This window comes from Gorilla gorilla, chromosome 1 (assembly GCF_029281585.2).
Source record: "Gorilla gorilla gorilla isolate KB3781 chromosome 1, NHGRI_mGorGor1-v2.1_pri, whole genome shotgun sequence".
NCBI lineage: Eukaryota > Metazoa > Chordata > Mammalia > Primates > Hominidae > Gorilla > Gorilla gorilla.
The window spans coordinates 136,945,897-136,966,527 of record NC_073224.2 but is presented as its reverse complement, the minus strand read 5'-3'; the positions used below and the strand labels follow the sequence as shown (position 1 = coordinate 136,966,527).

At 35.3% G+C, this 20,631-nt stretch overlaps 1 protein-coding gene across 2 annotated transcripts in view; it reads right to left on the bottom strand.

The window, feature by feature from the left end:
• COL11A1 (collagen type XI alpha 1 chain) overlaps positions 1–20,631 on the bottom strand; it is a 230,623-nt gene that overhangs the window by 44,301 nt on the left and 165,691 nt on the right. For both annotated transcript variants that reach the window (XM_031002707.3, XM_055375041.2), the window contains exons 43-47: positions 18,593–18,700; positions 17,301–17,354; positions 13,332–13,385; positions 12,724–12,831; positions 1,590–1,643 (exon numbers count right to left, since the gene is read on the bottom strand). In XM_031002707.3, coding sequence (XP_030858567.1) covers positions 1,590–1,643; positions 12,724–12,831; positions 13,332–13,385; positions 17,301–17,354; positions 18,593–18,700 — 378 coding nt within the window. The remainder of the gene's footprint in view (positions 1–1,589; positions 1,644–12,723; positions 12,832–13,331; positions 13,386–17,300; positions 17,355–18,592; positions 18,701–20,631) is intronic.

Below are 20,631 nucleotides of genomic sequence, written 5' to 3'. Positions count from 1 at the left end.
CTTTACACATAGCTATGAGGAAATTAAGATTTCAAGAGAAACAATTTGATTAGAAAATGGGCCAAGAAAGCCTATTGCTACTATCTGGTATAATGTGTTCACAATATAACTAGATATATTTCATGCTAGAATATATTACAACATAAACAGAACGTAAAGTTGGAAAAATAAATGGTGCTTGAATAGATTTAGAATTCATTAACTCAATAGAAGTATTTTTTGTTGATAGGTATTTTTAGCTTTTTCTATGTCAACTCTTAGGTTCTATATGCTAGAATTAGAAATAAGAATAATTATTTACTTTCATCATAAAACAAAGATTTTCTCTCCTGACAATGCAGTAAAATTAACTTGGAAAACTTTTTATAAAATACTGATGCCAGAAACTCCTATCTCAAAGTTGTGATTAAAATAGTCTACAGCGAATTTGTTTTTCACTGTACATTAGTACATTTCACTGGACATTCGTATTTTTAAAAGATCTCAGTTTATTCTAATGCCATGGTTGAAAAGCTTTTCTGTTATTATCTACTACCATGTAATCAGGAAGAATATATCAATGATTCATGGAACGATGGTAACCATATCTGGAAAGGAACTTGCTATGTATCTGTTACTGCTTGAAAGTATTAACCAGTTATTTGAATCAGAAAAGTGGTTTTTTTTTTGAGACGGAGTCTTGCTCTGTCGCCCAGGCTGGAGTGCAGTGGCGCAATCTCGGCTCACTGCAAGCTCCGCCTCCTGGGTTCACGCCATTCTCCTGTCTCAGCCTCCCGAGTAGCTGGGACTACAGGCACCCGCCACCATGCCCGGCTAATTTTGTTTTGTATTTTTAGTAGAGACGGGGTTTCACCGTGTTAGCCAGGATGGTCTCGATCTCCTGACATCGTGATCCGCCCGCCTCGGCCTCCCAAAGTGCTGGGATTACAGGCGTGAGCCACCGCGCCCGGCCAGCAAAGTTTTTTATGCATTTCTTATATGTAGGTTTATTAATGATGATACAGATCATTTCAAAGAATATAATAGATTTGAGTGTAATTCCTAAGGAGAATAAAACCTAACAGGCAAGTGTTAAAATTTCAAAATGTGTATTTTGAAGGAAGTGAAAATTGGGGGCAATGTTGAAGGAAAGGGCCACTTAAGACATGCAGTCATCACATTTCATTATGGATTTCAATTACCTTTGCTAATTATTTTCTTATCTAAGGTAGTGCTTCATAAACAATTATATGCATTTCAAATTTTCAGTTCAGGTCTTAGAGAGCCAGAATCAATAAATGCAAATAATTATAAGTCATAGCATTCTAATTAAGACAGAATTATTAAATTAAGTATTTGTTTCAAAGTAGTTAATTTTTGATTCTGTATAAATTGCTAATTATCTAAATCTTGAGTGAATATTACCTATTCTCTACCTGCTCCAAATCAAAATCCAGAGCTAAAGACTAATATATAACTAAATCATGTCAGTTGCTTATATACACCTCAATAATATATACATAGTAATGAAAGAACACATAATAATTTACAAACCAGTGACTGCCATACATATGACACATACCCATCAAACACCAAAAATAAAAACTTACCATGGGACCAACATCCCCATTTTCACCTTTTTCACCAGGTGGGCCTGGCAGACCCTAAGAAAATATAATAGAAAAATAATAAAAGTCACTCATGTCTTTAAAAAAAACATGTTTGGTCAATTTCTAAGATAAAATCAAGTATAAAGCTCAATAAGTACATGGAAATTAAGATTCAGATACTAACATTTGTTAAAATACCTACTATGCAAATGTTGACCACATGTGATAAAATCTTACACCTACATTTACAAATAAAATTTATGTTTTGTATAATATTATATTGTTTATTTTTAGTTATAATAACTAAATATTAATTTGATCTGGGAATTTATGAACACCCAGCCATTTGCTCAGTCCTGTACAAATAATATATAGAACTTCCCTGGTACAGATTTCTGGAATCTTTTGACCCAAAATATTTTAGTATATGAGGTTTTTATAGTTAGGTACCAGTCTGGTAAAATAAATATTCCAATACAATTCAAAGGTTATAAATATCTTCTGAATTTTTGACCTGTTAATTCAATTTCTGAATCTTACAAATCAATGAGCCCATGAAACCTACTATATTATACTTTTAAAAATTCTTTCCGGCCGGGCGCAGTGGCTCACGGCTGTAATCCCAGCACTTTGGGAGGCTGAGGCGGGCGGAACATGAGGTCAGGAGATCAAGACCATCCTGGCTAACACTGGTGAAACCCCGTCTCTACTAAAAATACAAAAAAAAAAAAAAAAAAAAAAAAAAATTAGCCGGGCGTGGTGGCAGGCGACTGTAGTCACAGCTACTCGGGAGGCTGAGGCAGGAGAATGGTGGGTGTGAACTCCGGAGGTGGAGCTTGCAGTCAACCAAGATCCTGCCACTGCACTCCAACCTGGGTGACAGAGCAAGACTCCATCTCCAAAAAACAAAAAAATTCTTTCAAATCTATTTCCATTGTATTCAATTGCACTGTAACTGCTATTTAGGAAAAGCTCTGTGTTACAGCATAAAGGAAGACAGATTGCACTCAAATTTCATCTGTCTATGTCTTTACCGAAAAATTATTTTAGTTCTTGACTACTTACTTGATCTTCCCAAAAATTATTCCATGAAGATTATTTTTATTTCCTCTTTCATGTCACAACAATACTTTGTACATACTTCAATTGTACATTTATAAATTTTCTTATGTCACTTTTGTGTATATTTACAGTCATGAACTACTTTGGGGCATGCATTCATCAGTGATCTTTTAGGTGTTAACTGTTTAGGAACTAGCAGAGGAGCAATCAAAAATTAAAATGTTTGTTGAATGACTGAATTCTAAGAAAATAAACTAATAAGGATAGCTACATTCAATAAAATGTTTCTTGCTAACAGTAGCTATGATACTGAAAATCCTGTCATTCCAAAAGTTTAATCTTAGAAAAAAGAACTAAAGAAATTCAGTTACATAAAGTAGTGGAATGTTATGTGACTATTAATGTGATACTAATACTCTAAACATGAATAATATATACAACAAATAAAAAATACAAATGAATATGCATAACTTTAACTGTAAAATATGTAGGTAGAATAGGTATGCTAATTATCAGACAGAAATAGCAAACATAGTAATCATTCCTAATATTGTAGGATTATGGATTTTTTTCATTTTTTCGTGTTTTTAGTGTATAATTATTTATATATTAATACATATTATATATGCTATACATAATTAATTTTTAATGTTTGCATAATATTTTAGATGTAATCTATTTTAGACATAAAAATACAATGTAAAAGCTCTAAATAACTGCTAGTACTTTCGTGACATTACTGACTTCTTGACACTGCACTGCAATTGTTGAACATTATTTGACTGTGAGCCACTGTGAAAAATATATTTTATTTAATGCTCCCTAACCATGCGCATGTAAAGTTGCTGAAACATGAGTTTCAAAAAAGCAGTACTTAGCCTTTTGCATAGATGATAGCCTTTGATATTTTCATTCTATTTTACCTTATCCTGTTCTATTTCATTTTTTCAATGCTGGTAATGATCCACAAAATTTTTTTTATAACCTACTATATCCACATGACTTTCAGTTTGTAAAGAAGGAACTTTACTGAATATATTTATATATTTGTTTAATTGTGGCATATATTCATTTTTATGAGGAAATCTTAGTTACTAATTTGTAACAAAAAATAGGTACCAGAATTTCATTTTTTTCTCAAATGTCAGTAAGATGTGTAAGAAAAGAGACTGCTATATATACTTCCCAAACTGTTACCATCATCTGATGACTGTTTCTAGAATTATAAGTGAAGTTTCTGGAAGAAAAAGACAGGTAGTATTTCTCAGATCTTATGGACCTAAAAATTCCTTGTAGGTGACTGCAAAAATTTTAGGTTCTAAATCAGTCAATTTCAGAAATTCAAAATCTGAATTTGATGAAACACATAAATTCTTAAACATGCATGCATATTTTAACACAGTTTAAATAAATATTTCACTTTAACACCATTTTCTTAAATAGCATACACTGCAACTTAAACATAATTAAGTTTCCAAAAACACCATAAATTTAAAATTACATTCCTTATTTTTTGTCCAGGTTTTCACACCCTTTTAGGATAGAGTGCATCTAATTTAGTATCCCCAAATTAAAAGGTATGTCAATATTAATTCACAGTTTTTTTATTACAAACCCAGTTGTGCATTTTCATCTTTTTTATGCATATAATTATTCCAATTAGTTCAATAAAAATATCCCAATAGAAAAAAATTTATTTATTTTTAATTCAGTTAGATCATAGTTTGTATTGATTAAGACAAAAAATTATTATTATTACAATTAGTGGAGACATAATGAGTCAAAATCTCTTGTTGCATGGAACTAAACACTCTGAAAAGCACTCTAGGGTTAATCCGTTCTCATGAAATGTCCTACCTTTCTCCAAAGAGGTAATTTATGCATGGAGAGATTCTGTTTTAAGGTCTGTCAATTTAAAATCATTGCCACTTAAATGATGAGTTGAAAAATGAAGTTAGGCCAAGAATGCACACTCTCTCTCACTCCATATATGTGTGTGTGTGTATATCCTTCATATGCAGATGATAGTAAACATCAAATTGAAAAATCAAGACATTTAACCTGAATATTAGATTATTTTATTTATGTCTATTATAATTGCTAATATCTATTCTGCCATGAAGACTCAATTAAAGGAGGCAGATGCAATTGTGAACATGTTAATTACATTAGCATCATTCAGTTTCCTGATTTACAGAAGTAGCTGTGGGAAAATTCAATCACTTTTTTTAATGAATTGATTTCTTGAGTCACCCTCATCAAAGAGCACATTTCTTACTTTGTGGAAATGAAGATGATGTTTATTGAATATTTTATAAATATAATCTACAAGACACCTACTTTAATCATGAGAACTGTTTCTAAATTACAGTTTTATAGGATTCAGAGTAGTCAAATAAAAAAAGAAAATGAATATTAATGTACCCATTGACAATCTAATTTTAATGCCTTGTTCTCAAATATGTATGCTTCTCACACATATTGATATGTGGTACTTATGACTGTTTATGTATAATTGTCTAACAAGTATAACTTAAACATGACAAATATGAAAGTGAAGTTTTTGCACTCTCCAAGTTTAAAAAGAATTATTTTGACCTTAAAATGAGACAATTAAAAAATCTTGTTATCTGATAAACATTTATTAAGTGTTTTAACAGTAATAATTCATTATATTGTGTTCATGATGCAATTTGTGTAATTATGCACATAAGCTATTTAATATCAAAACAGTAATTTTATAATCATATTTATAAAAATAAAGATACACATTGTTTATATAAATTCAATTTACATAGGCTTTTCTACAAGTTCACAAATTTCTAGGTTCAGTGAACTAGATGACTTAATTTACCATTTCTAATACAAATAATATACCATAAGTTACCCTCATGTGGGACCTCAATATCATTTAAGACAAAATGCTATAATCTTTCCGTGGATCACTAGGAAGAGACAGAATAAGCAAGTGGAAGAAAAAAGCTCAACGTTTCCAAGGTTTGTAGGAAGCAGTGAACATCAAGTGGAAGGGAAAAAAACACCCCAGAATACGGCTGGGCGCAGTGGCTCACGCCTGTAATCCCAGCACTTTGGGAGGCTGAGGCAGGCGGATCACGAGGTCAGGAGATCGAGACCATCCTGGCTAACACGGTGAAACCCCGTCTCCGGAGAACGGCATGAACCTGGGAAGCGGAGCTTGCAGTGAGCCGAGAGCATGCCACTGCACTCCAGCCTGGGTGACAGCGTGAGACTCCGTCTCAAAAAAACAAACAAAAACAAAAACCCAGAATAGAAGGTATCTGTTCTGGAACATTTTGTTTAAGAGTCCAGTTGTAAGATATATTTGAACAGAGGCTGTAGTGTTCTACAATTTAATATTTATTTTCCTGGATATGTTTCATAAAATTCAAATTACAATTTTAAAATGATAATAATCGATCTTAAATGATCGACTGTTAATTAATTTTACCTATTATTGTTTAACATGTGCTATTGGCAGTTGCTTTTGGCAGGATCCCATTTCTCAAAATGCTTTCAATTTTTTTAGCCATCTTGAAAGCAAAGAGTCATAGGTTGAGTTTCTCCAGGGAAAGGAAGCGAAAGTGTCTCCAGATCCGCCCCTGTCTGCCTGGGACTTTGTGTTCCTCCTACTGCTATCAATCTGAAGTACTAACCTATCTTGTTATGAGTCCTATGAAAGGACCCTTCTAATATCTTACTTTTTTTTTATACTTTAAGTTTTAGGGTACATGTGCACACTGTGCAGCTTAGTTACATATGTATACATGTGCCATGCTGGTGCGCTGCACCCACTAACTCGTCATCTAGCATTAGGTATATCTCCCAATGCTATCCCTCCCCCCTCCCCCCTCCCCCCACCCCACAACAGTCCCCAGAGTGTGATATTCCCCTTCCTGTGTCCATGTGATCTCATTGTTCAGTTCCCACCTATGAGTGAGAATATGCGGTGTTTGGTTTTTTGTGCTTGCGATAGTTTACTGAGAATGAAGATTTCCAATTTCATCCATGTCCCTACAAAGGACATGAACTCATCATTTTTTATGGCTGCATAGTATTCCATGGTGTATATGTGCCACATTTTCTTAATCCAGTCTATCATTGTTGGACATTTGGGTTGGTTCCAAGTCTTTGCTATTGTGAATAATGCCGCAATAAACATACGTGTGCATGTGTCTTTAGAGCAGCATGATTTATAGTTCTTTGGGTATATACCCAGTAATGGGATGGCTGGGTCAAATGGTATTTCCAGTTCTAGATCCCTGAGGAATCGCCACACTGACTTCCACAATGGTTGAACTAGTTTACAGTCCCACCAACAGTGTAAAAGTGTTCCTATTTCTCCACATCCTCTCCAGCACCTGTTGTTTCCTGACTTTTTAATGATTGCCATTCTAACTGGTGTGAGATGGTATCTCATTGTGGTTTTGATTTGCATTTCTCTGGTGGTCAGTGATGATGAGCATTTTTTCATGTGTTTTTTGGCTGCATAAATGTCTTCTTTTGAGAAGTGTCTGTTCATGTCCTTCACCCACTTTTTGATGGGGTTGTTTGTTTTTTTTCTTGTAAATTTGTTTGAGTTCATTGTAGATTCTGGATATTAGCCCTTTGTCAGATGAGTAGGTTGCAAAAATTTTCTCCCATTTTGTAGGTTGCCAGTTCACTCTGATGGTAGTTTCTTTTGCTGTGCAGAAGCTCTTTAGTTTAATTAGATCCCATTTGTCAATTTTGTCTTTTGCTGCCATTGCTTTTGGTGTTTTAGACATGAAGTCCGTGCCCATGCCTATGTCCTGAATGGTAATGCCTAGGTTTTCTTCTAGGGTTTTTATGGTTTTAGGTCTAACGTTTAAATCTTTAATCCATTTTGAATTGATTTTTGTATAAGGTGTAAGGAAGGGATCCAGTTTCAGCTTTTTACATATGGCTAGCCAGTTTTCCCAGCACCATTTATTAAATAGGGAATCCTTTCCCCATTGCTTGTTTTTCTCAGGTTTGTCAAAGATCAGATAGTTGTAGATATGTGGCGTTATTTCTGAGGGCTCTGTTCTGTTCCATTGATCTATATCTCTGTTTTGGTACCAGTACCATGCTGTTTTGGTTACTGTAGCCTTGTAGTATAGTTAGAAGTCAGGTAGTGTGATGCCTCCAGCATTGTTCTTTTGGCTTAGGTTTGACTTGGCGATGCGGGCTCTTTTTTGGTTCCATATGAACTTTAAAGTAGTTTTTTACAATTCTGTGAAGAAAGGCATTGGTAGCTTGACGGGGATGGCACTGAATCTGCAAATTACCTTGGGCAGTATGGCCATTTTCACGATATTGATTCTTCCTACCCATGAGCATGGAATGTTCTTCCATTTGTTTGTATCCTCTTTTATTTCCTTGAGCAGTGGTTTGTAGTTCTCCTTGAAGAGGTCCTTCACATCCCTTGTAAGTTGGATTCCTAGGTATTTTATTCTCTTTGAAGCAGTTGTGAATGGGAGTTCACTAATGATTTGGCTCCCTGTTTGTCTGTTGTTGGTGTATAAGAATGCTTGTGATTTTCGTACATTGATTTTGCATCCTGAGACTTTGCTAAAGTTGCTTTTCAGTTTAAGGAGATTTTGGGCTGAGATAATGGGGTTTTCTAGATATACAATCATGTCGTCTGCAAACAGGGACAATTTGACTTCCTCTTTTCCTAATTGAATACCCTTTATTTCCTTCTCCTGTCTAATTGCCCTGGCCAGAACTTCCAACACTACGTTGAATAGGAGTGGTGAGAGATGGCATCCCTGTCTTGTGCCCGTTTTCAAAGGCAATGCTTCCAGTTTTTGCCCATTCAGTATGATATGGGCTGTGGGTTTGTCATAGATAGCTCTTATTATTTTGAAATATGTCCCATCAATACCTAATTTATTGAGAGTTTTTAGCATGAAGGGTTGTTGAATTTTGTCAAAGGCTTTTTCTGCATCTATTGAGATAATCATGTGGTTTTTGTCTTTGGCTCTGTTTATATGCTGGATTACATTTATTGATTTGCATATATTTAACCAGCCTTGCATGCCAGGGATGAAGCCCACTTGATCATGGTGGATAAGCTTTTTGATGTGCTGCTGGATTCATTTTGCCAGTATTTTATTGAGGATTTTTGCATCAATGTTCATCAAGGATATTAGTCTAAAATTCTCTTTTTTGGTTGTGTCTCTGCCTGGCTTTGGTATCAGAATGATGCTGGCCTCATAAAATGAGTTAGGGAGGATTCTCTCTTTTTCTATTGATTTGAATAGTTTCAGAAGGAATGGTACCATTTCCTCCTTGTACCTCTGGTAGAATTTGGTTGTGAATCCATCTGGTCCTGGACTCTTTTTGGTTGGTAAGCTATTGATTATTGCCACAATTTCAGATCCTGTTATTGGTCTATTCAGAGATTCAACTTCTTCCTGGTTTAGTCTTGGGAGAGTGTATGTGTCGAGGAATTTATCCATTTCTTCTAGATTTTCTAGTTTATTTGCGTAGAGGTGTTTATAGTATTCTCTGATGGTAGTTTGTATTTCTGTGGGATCAGTGGTGATATCCCCTTTATCATTTTTTATTGCGTCTATTTGATTCTTCTCTCTTTTTTTCTTTATTAGTCTTGCTAGGGGTCTATCAATTTTGTTGATCCTTTCAAAAAACCAGCTCCTGGATTCATTAATTTTTTGAAGGGTTTTTTGTGTCTCTATTTCCTTCAGTTCTGCTCTGATTTTAGTTATTTCTTGCCTTCTGCTAGCTTTTGAATGTGTTTGCTCTTGCTTTTCTAGTTCTTTTAATTGTGATGTTAGGGTGTCAATTTTGGATCTTTCCTGCTTTCTCTTGTGGGCATTTAGTGCTATAAATTTCCCTCTACACACTGCTTTAATGTGTCCCAGAGATTCTGGTATGTTGTGTCTTTGTTCTCGTTGGTTTCAAAGAACATCTTTATTTCTGCCTTCATTTCGTTATGTACCCAGTGGTCATTCAGCAGCAGGTTGTTCAGTTTCCATGTAGTTGAGCGGTTTTGAGTGAGATTCTTAATCCTGAGTTCTAGTTTGATTGCACTGTGGTCTGAGAGATAGTTTGTTATAATCTCTGTTCTGTTACATTTGCTGAGGAGTGCTTTACTTCCAAGTATGTGGTCAATTTTGGAATAGGTGTGTTGTGGTGCTGAAAAAAATGTATATTCTGTTGATTTGGGGTGGAGAGTTCTGTAGATGTCTATTAGGTCCACTTGGTACAGAGCTGAGTTCAATTCCTGGGTATCCTTGTTGACTTTCTGTCTCGTTGATCTGTCTAATGTTGACAGTGGGGTGTTAAAGTCTCCCATTATTAATGTGTGGGAGTCTAAATCTCTTTGTAGGTCACTCAGGACTTCCTTTATGAATCTGGGTGCTCCTGTATTGGGTGCATATATATTTAGGATAGTTAGCTCTTCTTGTTGAATTAATCCCTTTACCATTATGTAATGGCCTTCTTTGTCTCTTTTGGTCTTTGTTGGTTTAAAGTCTGTTTTATCAGAGAGTAGGATTGCAACCCCTGCCTTTTTCTTTTTCCATTTGCTTGGTAGATCTTCCTCCATCCTTTTATTTTGAGCCTATGTGTGTCTCTGCACGTGAGATGGGTTTCCTGAATACAGCACACTGATGGGTCTTGACTCTTTATCCAATTTGCCAGTCTGTGTCTTTTAATTGGAGCATTTAGTCCATTTATATTTCAAGTTAATATTGTTATGTGTGAATTTGATCCTGTCATTATGATGTTAGCTGGTTATTTTGCTTGTTAGTTGATGCAGTTTCTTCCTAGTCTTGATGGTCTTTACATTTTGGCATGATTTTGCAGTGGCTGGTACTGGTTGTTCCTTTCCATGTTTAGCACTGCCTTCAGGAGCTCTTTTAGGGCAGGCCTGGTGGTGACAAAATCTTTCAGCATTTGCTTGTCTGTAAAGTATTTTATTTCTCCTTCACTTATGAAGCTTATTTTGGCTGGATATGAAATTCTGGGTTGAAAATTCTTTTCTTTAAGAATGTTGAATATTGGCCCCCACTCTCTTCTGGCTTGTAGGGTTTTTGCCGAGAGATCCGCTGTGAGTCTGATGGGCTTCCCTTTGAGGGTAACCGACCTTTCTCTCTGGCTGCCCTTAACATTTTTTCCTTCATTTCAACTTTGGTGAATCTGACAATTATGTGTCTTGGAGTTGCTCTACTCGAAGAGTATCTTTGTGGCGTTCTCTGTATTTCCTGAATCTGAATGTTGGCCTGCCTTGCTAGATTGGGGAAGTTCTCCTGGATAATATCCTGCAGAGTGTTTTCCAACTTGGTTCCATTCTCCCCATCACTTTCAGGTACACCAATCAGATGTAGATTTGGTCTTTTCACATAATCCCATATTTCTTGGAGGCTTTGCTCATTTCTTTTTATTCTTTTTTCTCTAAACTTCCCTTCTCACTTCATTTCATTCATTTCATCTTCCATTGCTGATACCCTTTCTTCCAGTTGATAGCATCTGCTCCTGAATTCTTCACGTAGTTCTCGAGCCTTGGTTTTCAGCTCCATCAGCTCCTTTAAGCACTTCTCTGTATTGGTTATTCTAGTTATACATTCTTCTAAATTTTTTTCATAGTTTTCAACTTCTTTGCCTTTGGTTTGAATGTCCTCCCGTAGCTCAGAGTAATTTAATCGTCTGAAGCCTTCTTCTCTCAGCTCGTCAAAGTCATTCTCCATCCAGCTTTGTTCCGTTGCTGGTGAGGAACTGCGTTCCTTTGGAGGAGGAGAGGCACTCTGCTTTTTAGAGTTTCCAGTTTTTCTGTTCTGTTTTTTCCCCATCTTTGTGGTTTTATCTACTTTTGGTCTTTGATGATGGTGATGTACAGATGGGTTTTTGATGTGGATGTCCTTTCTGTTTGTTAGTTTTCCTTCTAACAGACAGGACCCTCAGCTGCAGGTCTGTTGGAATACCCTGCCGTGTGAGGTGTCAGTGTGCCCCTGCTAGGGGGTGCCTCCCAGTTAGGCTTCTCGGGGTTCAGGGGTCAGGGACCCACTTGAGGAGGCAGTCTGCCCATTCTCAGATCTCAAGCTGCATGCTGGGAGAACCACTGCTCTCTTCAAAGCTGTCAGACAGGGACATTTAAGTCTGCAGAGGTTACTGCTGTCTTTTTGTGTGTCTGTGCCCTGTCCCCAGAGGTGGAGCCTACAGAGACAGGCAGGCCTCCTTGAGCTGTGGTGGGCTCCACCCAGCTGGAGATTCCAGGCTGCTTTGTTTACCTAAGCAAGCCTGGGCAATGGCGGGCGCCCCTCCCCCAGCCTCACTGCCGCCTTGCAGTTTGATCTCAGACTGCTGTGCTAGCAATCAGTGAGTCTCCGTGGGCGTAGGACCCTCCGAGCCAGGTGCGGGATATAATCTCGTAGTGCGCCCTTTTTTAAGCCGGTCAGAAAAGCGCAGTATTCGGGTGGGAGTGACCTGATTTTCCAGGTGAGTCCGTCACCCCTTTCCTTGACTCAGAAAGGGAACTCCCTGACCACTTGCACTTCCCAAGTGAGGCAATGCCTCGCCCTGCTTCGGCTCGCGCACGGTGCGCGCACCCACTGACCTGCGCCCACTGTCTGGCACTCCCTAGTGAGATGAACCCGGTACCTCAGATGGAAATGCAGAAATCACCAGTATTCTGTGTCGCTCACGCTGGGAGCTGTAGACTGGAGCTGTTCCTATTCGGCCATCTTGGCTCCTCCTATCTTACTTTTAAGTATCAGACTTAGGCAAGCTTGTAGTTCATTTTCCAAACAAAATGGGAGTGAAGAAAGGAAGTGTAATAATTAAGGTGGGTCTAAAAATACTCCAGAATCAAGAGCGAGGGCTGATACATGTTCAGGAGAATTAATCATACATGATAAAATGATTTCAAGTTCAGCTGCTTATTTAAAAATAAAATGATCTTTATGGATAAACATTGTACCCAAGTTCTTACGTAGAAAAAGAGAAAAAAATACTTTGTTTTACATCCACCAGAAAACCTGGTGAGAAGTAGGTAGAAATGATGGAGTAAACAATGACAGGATCATCTTACCTGAAGACCTATTGGACCAGGAGGTCCAGGGAAGCCTCTGGCACCCTCATCACCTTTTTGCCCAAACATCCCCTGCTGTCCTCTAGGACCTGGTTCACCATCACCTCCCTAGAGAAGAGAAAGAAACATTATCACAAACTGGAAAAAATCATTACGATATGAGTCATTAAAAAATGTGGCCATTTCTAATTTAATCAAAGCAGATGTATTTAATAACCAAGTAAAAAGTAGACTAAATGCCCATTATCTGCTCCAATATACTATTGTTTGTTTTGCTTATTTTCTTTGCTTCTGGATCATAACTGATTTTGATTTGATCCTGTATACCAAGTGAAGTAAAAGCTGTCTAATAACAGAAATAATTTTCTGAATTATTATATATTAAGGAATTCTCAACAAATTATTACTTACTTTCAAATGAAGTTACAATATGCTTTGTTTCTAAGAATCAGCATGGCTAGCTATATTTGATAATTTAAATTTGATTTAATGTCAAACATACAAACAAAACTTATTACCCCACAAAATTGACTGGTTATGGGACAGTATACAAATTTAATCAGGGAGCTGTAAGGATTTAGATTTGCTGAACAATGTGGAATACTCACAGCAATTCCAGGGGCACCAACTGGTCCTTGAAGACCTGGGGGACCGGGAGGGCCCTGCAGTGAGATAAAAATAAGTAATTTTTAAAGTGAAGCCAGAAGAGCCTCAGCCATATGAAACAGAACATTTAGCCTACCAAGATCAAACATTTCTGCACTCCTTTGGAAAAAAAGAAGCATCACATAGAATTATTTTGCATTTACTGCAATCATTATTTATTTTACTTCTTGAGACTCAAGCTTTCACATTTGAAATCAATTTTAAGTTGACATTTATTGAAAACACTCTCATTTGTAATGTTGTGAATCTTCAAGATAGATTTCTATGCTAACAGAAATCAAGTTGTAAGATTTGCATTTGAAAATTTTCAAAGTATCAGATTTCTTTAATGAGATAAATATGATTAGGAAAGGGCCCATGAAAAAACTGTCTATATACTGTCTTTTGAGTGAATATCAGAATTCTGAGGGTTCTATATAGATAGAATGTAGTAATATATGAAAATTTGGAATTTTCACATATGCATACACATGTAAACTAATTGTTATATATTAAGTACACCAGGACCTCTTATTTTGAGCAATAGTTTTCAAAAGACATTATGAATCTTACATGAATAGATATTTCTTCATTGTCTCATTTTCTTACATTAGTAACAGGTCAGACAATATAAAAGGTTCAGGCATTAAAGAAATAAAACTGTCATTGAACTGTATTGTTCTGTATTGTAACTACTACTTGTGGGGGAACTGTTAAAGCAAGATTCTGAAAAGCTGGTTCATGGGCCATTGGGAGTTCTTGATATGCTTTTAGGATTCTGCTAGTTGATAACTCTTCTCATAACAACAGTAACGCATTTTTTGTCCTTTAATTATATAGACTTTTGCACTAATGATGTAAAATCCGTGGTGAATAAAGTTGCTGGTAACTTAGCGCTTATCATGTTGGTAGCGACCATTTGTAATAGCATTAATTGTATTTTACCACGATATACTTTCAATCAACACAAAAATGGCTGTTCCATCTAAGAATGTCATGGATGTAATTGTATTGATGAGGCTTTGAAAGTTATTAATATTATTAAATATTGACCTTGAATATGTCTTTTCATATTCATTTGACAAATTGAAGACATACATAAAGTATGTTTGCCTCATACTGAAGTACAGTGCTTGTCTCAAAAAAAAAAAAAAGCCCTGCAAACATTTGGATTATAGTTTGAAATGCTGGCTGAACTTTTACATGGAACACTAACTTACATGGAACGCTATTTTTACTTGAAAGAGCAGCTGACAGAAAAACTATGATTTTTTAGTTATAAATAATAAATGTGATTATAAATAATCAGTTATAAATAATAACTGATTATAAATAATAAGTATGATTTTGGCAGATGTTATTCAATATAAAGGAAGCCTTGGATTTCAAAGAAAACAACTGACAGTATTTACTGTCAATAACGTTCAAACTTTAAAGCAAAAATTAGAATTTTGGAAATGTCTCATCTGCCATTGCAGGCTTTATATCTTCCCAATCTGAAAGTATTTTCCTATGATATTAATACTGCATAAAGAATTGTGTCAACACTTTGAGGACCTTACCCAGGAAATCAATAATTTCCAAATTATCAATGAAGGATATTACAAAATTATGTATGAAACATAGTCATCAACGTGCAAGATAGAGCAGTGGAATATAATGTAATAGCACAAAAAGCTCACTGTTTTTGTTTCAAATTCTGTTGTGCAATTGACCCTTAAGAAAAACTACCACTTATAAAATTTCTATGTAAAATCAAAGAATATTCAAAATTATCTGAAAAGGTACTGAAAATGCTCCTCCCTTTTATAACTGCATAATTTATGTCAGCCTAGATTTTCTTCATGCTTTCAACCAAAAAAACATGTCACCACAGGCTGAACTAGATATGAGAATTAGCTTCTTCTATTAAGCTAGACAAAACAAATGTAACAATGCTACTCTTGGGACTATATATTCTTATTTACAAAAGTATAGCTAGTTTTTATTAAAAGTGCTTTGGGCTTATTATTCTTAATTATAAATAAATCAATATATAAATATTTTAAATATATCAGCTTTCATTCATATGATAGTAACCCACATAGACAAAAACTTTTTGGGCTCCTAAAAACCTTTCCGAGTATGCAAGGGTCCTAAGGCAAAAATATTTGAGATTTGGTGGCCCATATAATGGCCATGCAGTCATTTTAGCATTGCTTTTAAGGAGTAAATAAAACTTTTAAAAATGTGGCTTCTGTCGAGTGTATAAGGTAGTCTAATTAAATCAATAGTATTTATTTATAATTACGAAATCTAAATGGAATCTAAAGTAATTTACTGCTATCGTTTGGATATGGTTTGTCCCCACTAAAACTCATGTTGAAATTTAATTCCCAGTGTTGGGGGTGGGGCCTAAATGGAGGTGTTTGGGTTCTTAAGGTGGATCCATCAGGAATAGCTGCATAGTGATTGAGTTCTTGCTCTGGGGAGATTGAATTGTTTCTTGAAGGAATGAATTAGTTCCCATGAAAGAGGGTTGTTTTAAAGTCAGCACTCCTGTAGGGTTTGGTCCCTCTTTGTTCAGGCCCGGTTCCCCTTTGACCTTCTCTGCCATGTTTTGACACAGTACAAAAGCCCTCACCATAAGCCAAGCAGATGCCAGCCCCGGGCTTCTTTGTACAACCTGCTGAACTGTAAGCCAAGTAACCTTATTTTCCTTGTAAATTATCCAGCCTCGGGTATTCATTTATAGCAACACAAAACAGACTAAGGCAGATACCAAAATACATTTTGCAAATGTATAGTCAATACTAACTGCATCAAACATATGCAGCCGGTTTTCTGTACACAATTTCTTGTCATAATTTTACAGCATGGATCCGGAGTATCAGTGCTATCACCTGTTTGTTGGTGTTTTGTTTTACTGCATATAAAAATGAATTATGCATTAAATACTACAATTATTACTGCAAGCTTTTTCTCTTTTCATTCTAGAGTTTTCTTTTTAGTTAGAAAAATTCATCTCATAGGACTATGGTAACTCTTCAGTTTGGGATTCCATCAATTCTAATAAAAATCTTCTTTCAGTTTTGTGTTAATGTAGGCAGTAAGTCCAACCCTAAAAGCATCAGACTGATGGATCACAAAATAGTACCAGACTGGTCTGTTAGAATCAAATTGCTGGGGATAATGTGTAAACTTCCATACTAGGTGAAAAAAAAAAACTTGAAGGACATATCTCTGTACTCCCCCAATTTATGTTTCTATCAGAGAGCAAATATATGAACACTTAAAGGGAAAAAAAAAGTGAAAATAAAGAACTTAGAAAATAATGTCCACAGATATTCTTTAGAGAGTATAAATTAGTAAGGAAGTGCTGAAGCATGTGACAGTATCATCATCTAATGTATTTCATTTAAGAATTAGGAACATGTTTAAATACATAATTTAAAGAGAATATATACTGGTAGTGACCAAAGAAAAACATCATAAAGACAAGAGTGAACACACCATTTGAATGAACAACCAAAATTATATTGAAGTTTTATGATTTAAATGAAAAATTTTAAAATAAGTATTTATAATATATGGGAATGAGTGACCAATTTGTATACATGTAGAACATAGTAATACTGTTAATTTTGGTAAATATATGTATACAAAATTTCTCACAATCATACAAAAAAGACTATTTCATTATGTTACTCTTTCATGTGCTATAGCAGAGTTATAAATAATGGCCTTACAATCATCATACTTTACTTAATCACAGAAATAGAAAACTTCACAAATATATAAAATTATAGAATTATATAACTTCAGAGGTAATGTAGTATTGGTATTATAAGTATTGGCTAGGAAAGTAAGTAGTACTATATAAAAATATCAATGGTAAATAGTAAAAGGTGTTAAATAAATAATGTTCTCTCAATAAGAAGTAGGAAACTCACATTTTCTCCCTTGTCACCCTTGCTGCCTTTTTGTCCCGGCTCACCAATTTCACCCTGAAATTGAAAGATTTGACTTAGAGTTTATCTCTAACATGCTATTGCATTGTCTTAATTATCATCAAACAGTTAAATTTTACCTTTAATATAATTACATGCTAGTGTGTAATGTCACTGTTTAAAATGGAAAATCTTGGGTTCCCACTGCCTCTAGCTTTCTAATATTGACTAATATGTTAACAGACAAGTCCATTTAACTTCAAAGTATACTACAACTGAATTTATAATTCAAAAATCAATTTTGTCTCAAATATTACCTGTATAAACTGATAACGGAAATACACTGATTTATAAAATCTATAATTACACATTAATCAAAAATTACTTTACCAGCTAGGTTCTGGGTCGCGCACCTGTAATCCCAGGTTTTGGGAGGTTGAAGTGAAAGGTTGGGCCCAGGAGTTTAAGATCAGCCTAGGAAGCATAGTGAGACCCTGTCCTACAAATAAATGTTTTAAAAAAGTTAGCTGCACATGGTGAGGCATGCTTGTAGTCTCAGCTACTTGGGAAACTGAGGTGGGGGGATCGCTCAAGTCCAGGAGTTTGAGGCTGCAGTGAGCCCTGTTGCACCACTGCACTCCAGCCTGGGCGACAAAGCAAGACTCTCTCTCTCAAAAAAGTAAAAAATAAAAATAAAAACAAAATAATGGAAAAAATTCTTTTCTGCTAATTTTCCAGATGCTAAAATGATGCACATTATGAGAGTGCTGGTTTAAAAATTTTTAACTAATATTTTAAAATAATATAATGATATATTCAATTGAAACATTTAACACACAGCCATACATTTGGAATTAGGAGCTTAGAGTCTGTACTCACATGTTGGTAAATGATAACAGGATTATCAAGTAAATATGTAGCTCATTCTTAAGTCTTATTGTACAATATCCAAGACATGAGGACTAACCATATACATGTAATTAATTTTTTTATTTTATATTCATTTCAGAAGGATATTCTTAAAAATAAATAAATTTTGGCATCTACTAGTTTTTCTCACTACTACTGTTCTTTTAATTGAGTTTTCTGTTTATGTATCACATACTATTTTATGGAACAGATACTAATTCTGAACCTCTTTAATAAAACTTTTGAGCATATGAAAATGTGTGTGAAACTTTGAAAAAGGTAACCTTTCACCTGGTGCCTAATCATAAAGATTAGAATTATCTAGAATTCTTGACAAAAATTAAGCTTTTTCACAGGATCTACTAACACGAATAATGAATACCAACCTTGTCTCCGTCTTCCCCAGGGGAGCCGGCAGGACCAGCTGGCCCTGGGAGACCAACAGGGCCTTGAACTCCATCTCTCCCTGCAGGCCCTTGGGGACCTTTTTCTCCCTGTATTGAATATCCAAAGATCATTAATTTTACAGTTTTGAAGTGCAGCTACAAGAGTAATAATCTAGCTTCTATATTTGACAAGGATATTGTTTAATGTTTTTTAGAAAAACATTTTAAAGAATAAATGATACATGATCCCTACCTTCATTTGTGACTAAGATTACTATTTTTTTTTTAAATCACTTATAAATCTTAGGCTATGATACACAAAAATAATTAGGACCCAACTTAGAATTTTTCTTTCAAACATGCAATTATTATATATTGACAAATCAGATTCCTTACATTTGCAAAACTTTGCTGAGCCTCTACTCCCCTTCCTTAGTGCCACCGGCATAGCTGTGCAATGGGTATTAGGCTTTAGAAATCAAAAAATGCAGTTGCTCATATGTCCAACTTTGCCATATGCTTTATATGTTTCATATGTAACTTTCTTATTTTTAAGTGTTTGTTTTGGTTCTTCTGGTTTTTGAAAATGGCATTATTTTCATGTTTAAATTTACCTATACTGTGTACTTTTTTAAAAAGTGCCTTGATAATGAACTCAACTTCTGTTTCCGATAAAATATATTTTCGTAGTTTAAAATAAATTATTTTCTAAAAGTCAAAATTTCATCAGTTTTGCACAAGATAATATTCTTGATTGCATTCAGAGGTCCTTTCTGTCCTTCTGTTATACAAGCTGGGAATCTACAAGTCATTAGGTTTTGCCTTTTCATTACCCCACTTTCCCTCACTTCCCTTAACATCTCCTGCTCCTTTAAAATGACTTAGTTTTAGACATTTTATCTCCTAATTATCTCTTGAATATATTGACTTTATCTCCACCACTGACACCTTATTCTATAATACTGGTATCCTTGTTCTGAGCTACTGAAAAAAACCTCCTGCCTTTCCCCATATGTATTCTTACTTCCTTCCAATCTATTCATCACACTGCATCCAGAAAGCCAATCAGATCATGTTACCTACATTCTTAGGTCAATTTACTTGTTTACTTTTCCTCAGATAAAGACTTCATGGCTTAGGGCAGCCTACCATGATCTAGCTCCTGCTACCTGCCCAAACACATCTAGCCTCCCCTAACCCTTGCTCTCTGCATTCCAACCCTTCTAGACATTTTTCTCAGTCCCTTAAATCTGATGCCATGTCCATTCCTGTGACATTGCCTGAGCACATTTTGTTCCTCTGGCCTGGAATGCCCCTATGAGAACTCTTTGCATAATTAATTCCTTCTCATCTTTTACATCTCACCATCAATGCCTTGTCCAAGGAAAGTCCCCAATTCTAGCAGGTCTCTCTACTATAATCTGACATACACTATTACATTCCATTCATATGAGTAACTGAGTTTGCCATTATATATGTATTTAGTGATTCTTTGCATATTATCAAATTGCCCTATCAGATAATAAACTATGTGAGGGTAGGAATTGTGTCTGATTTTGCATTCTATTATATATCTCTGGCCTGTGGACCAGAGTAGTCACTTAAGGAACTGTTGCTACATTACTTAATTAATGACAACAAAAGTAACAACATTAATAAGGCAAAATTAAATTGTTAACTAATTTATTACTTGCCTGGGTTTCATATGTTCTTGTTTTTCAAAAGGATGCCATAATTATTATAAGAGGGATGTCCCTGATGTCACTCTGGAGACCTTTTATCTTCTTCAAATAAATATGATATTTCAAATCTATCAATACTCATAGGATGTGCTATGCTATTCACAGTAAACTTCACTATATTAAATACAATAGTTGATTCAGATAGTTCCCCTTAATTTGAATTCCCTTGCTAGCCTTAAACTCTAAAAGTCAATCCTTTTGTATAAGGTTTCCTGTAAATAAGGCAGATATATTCTCTTCTGCCTTCATTATAGTACACATAATCTCTAGCCAGGAATCACTTGCCATTCATTTCTT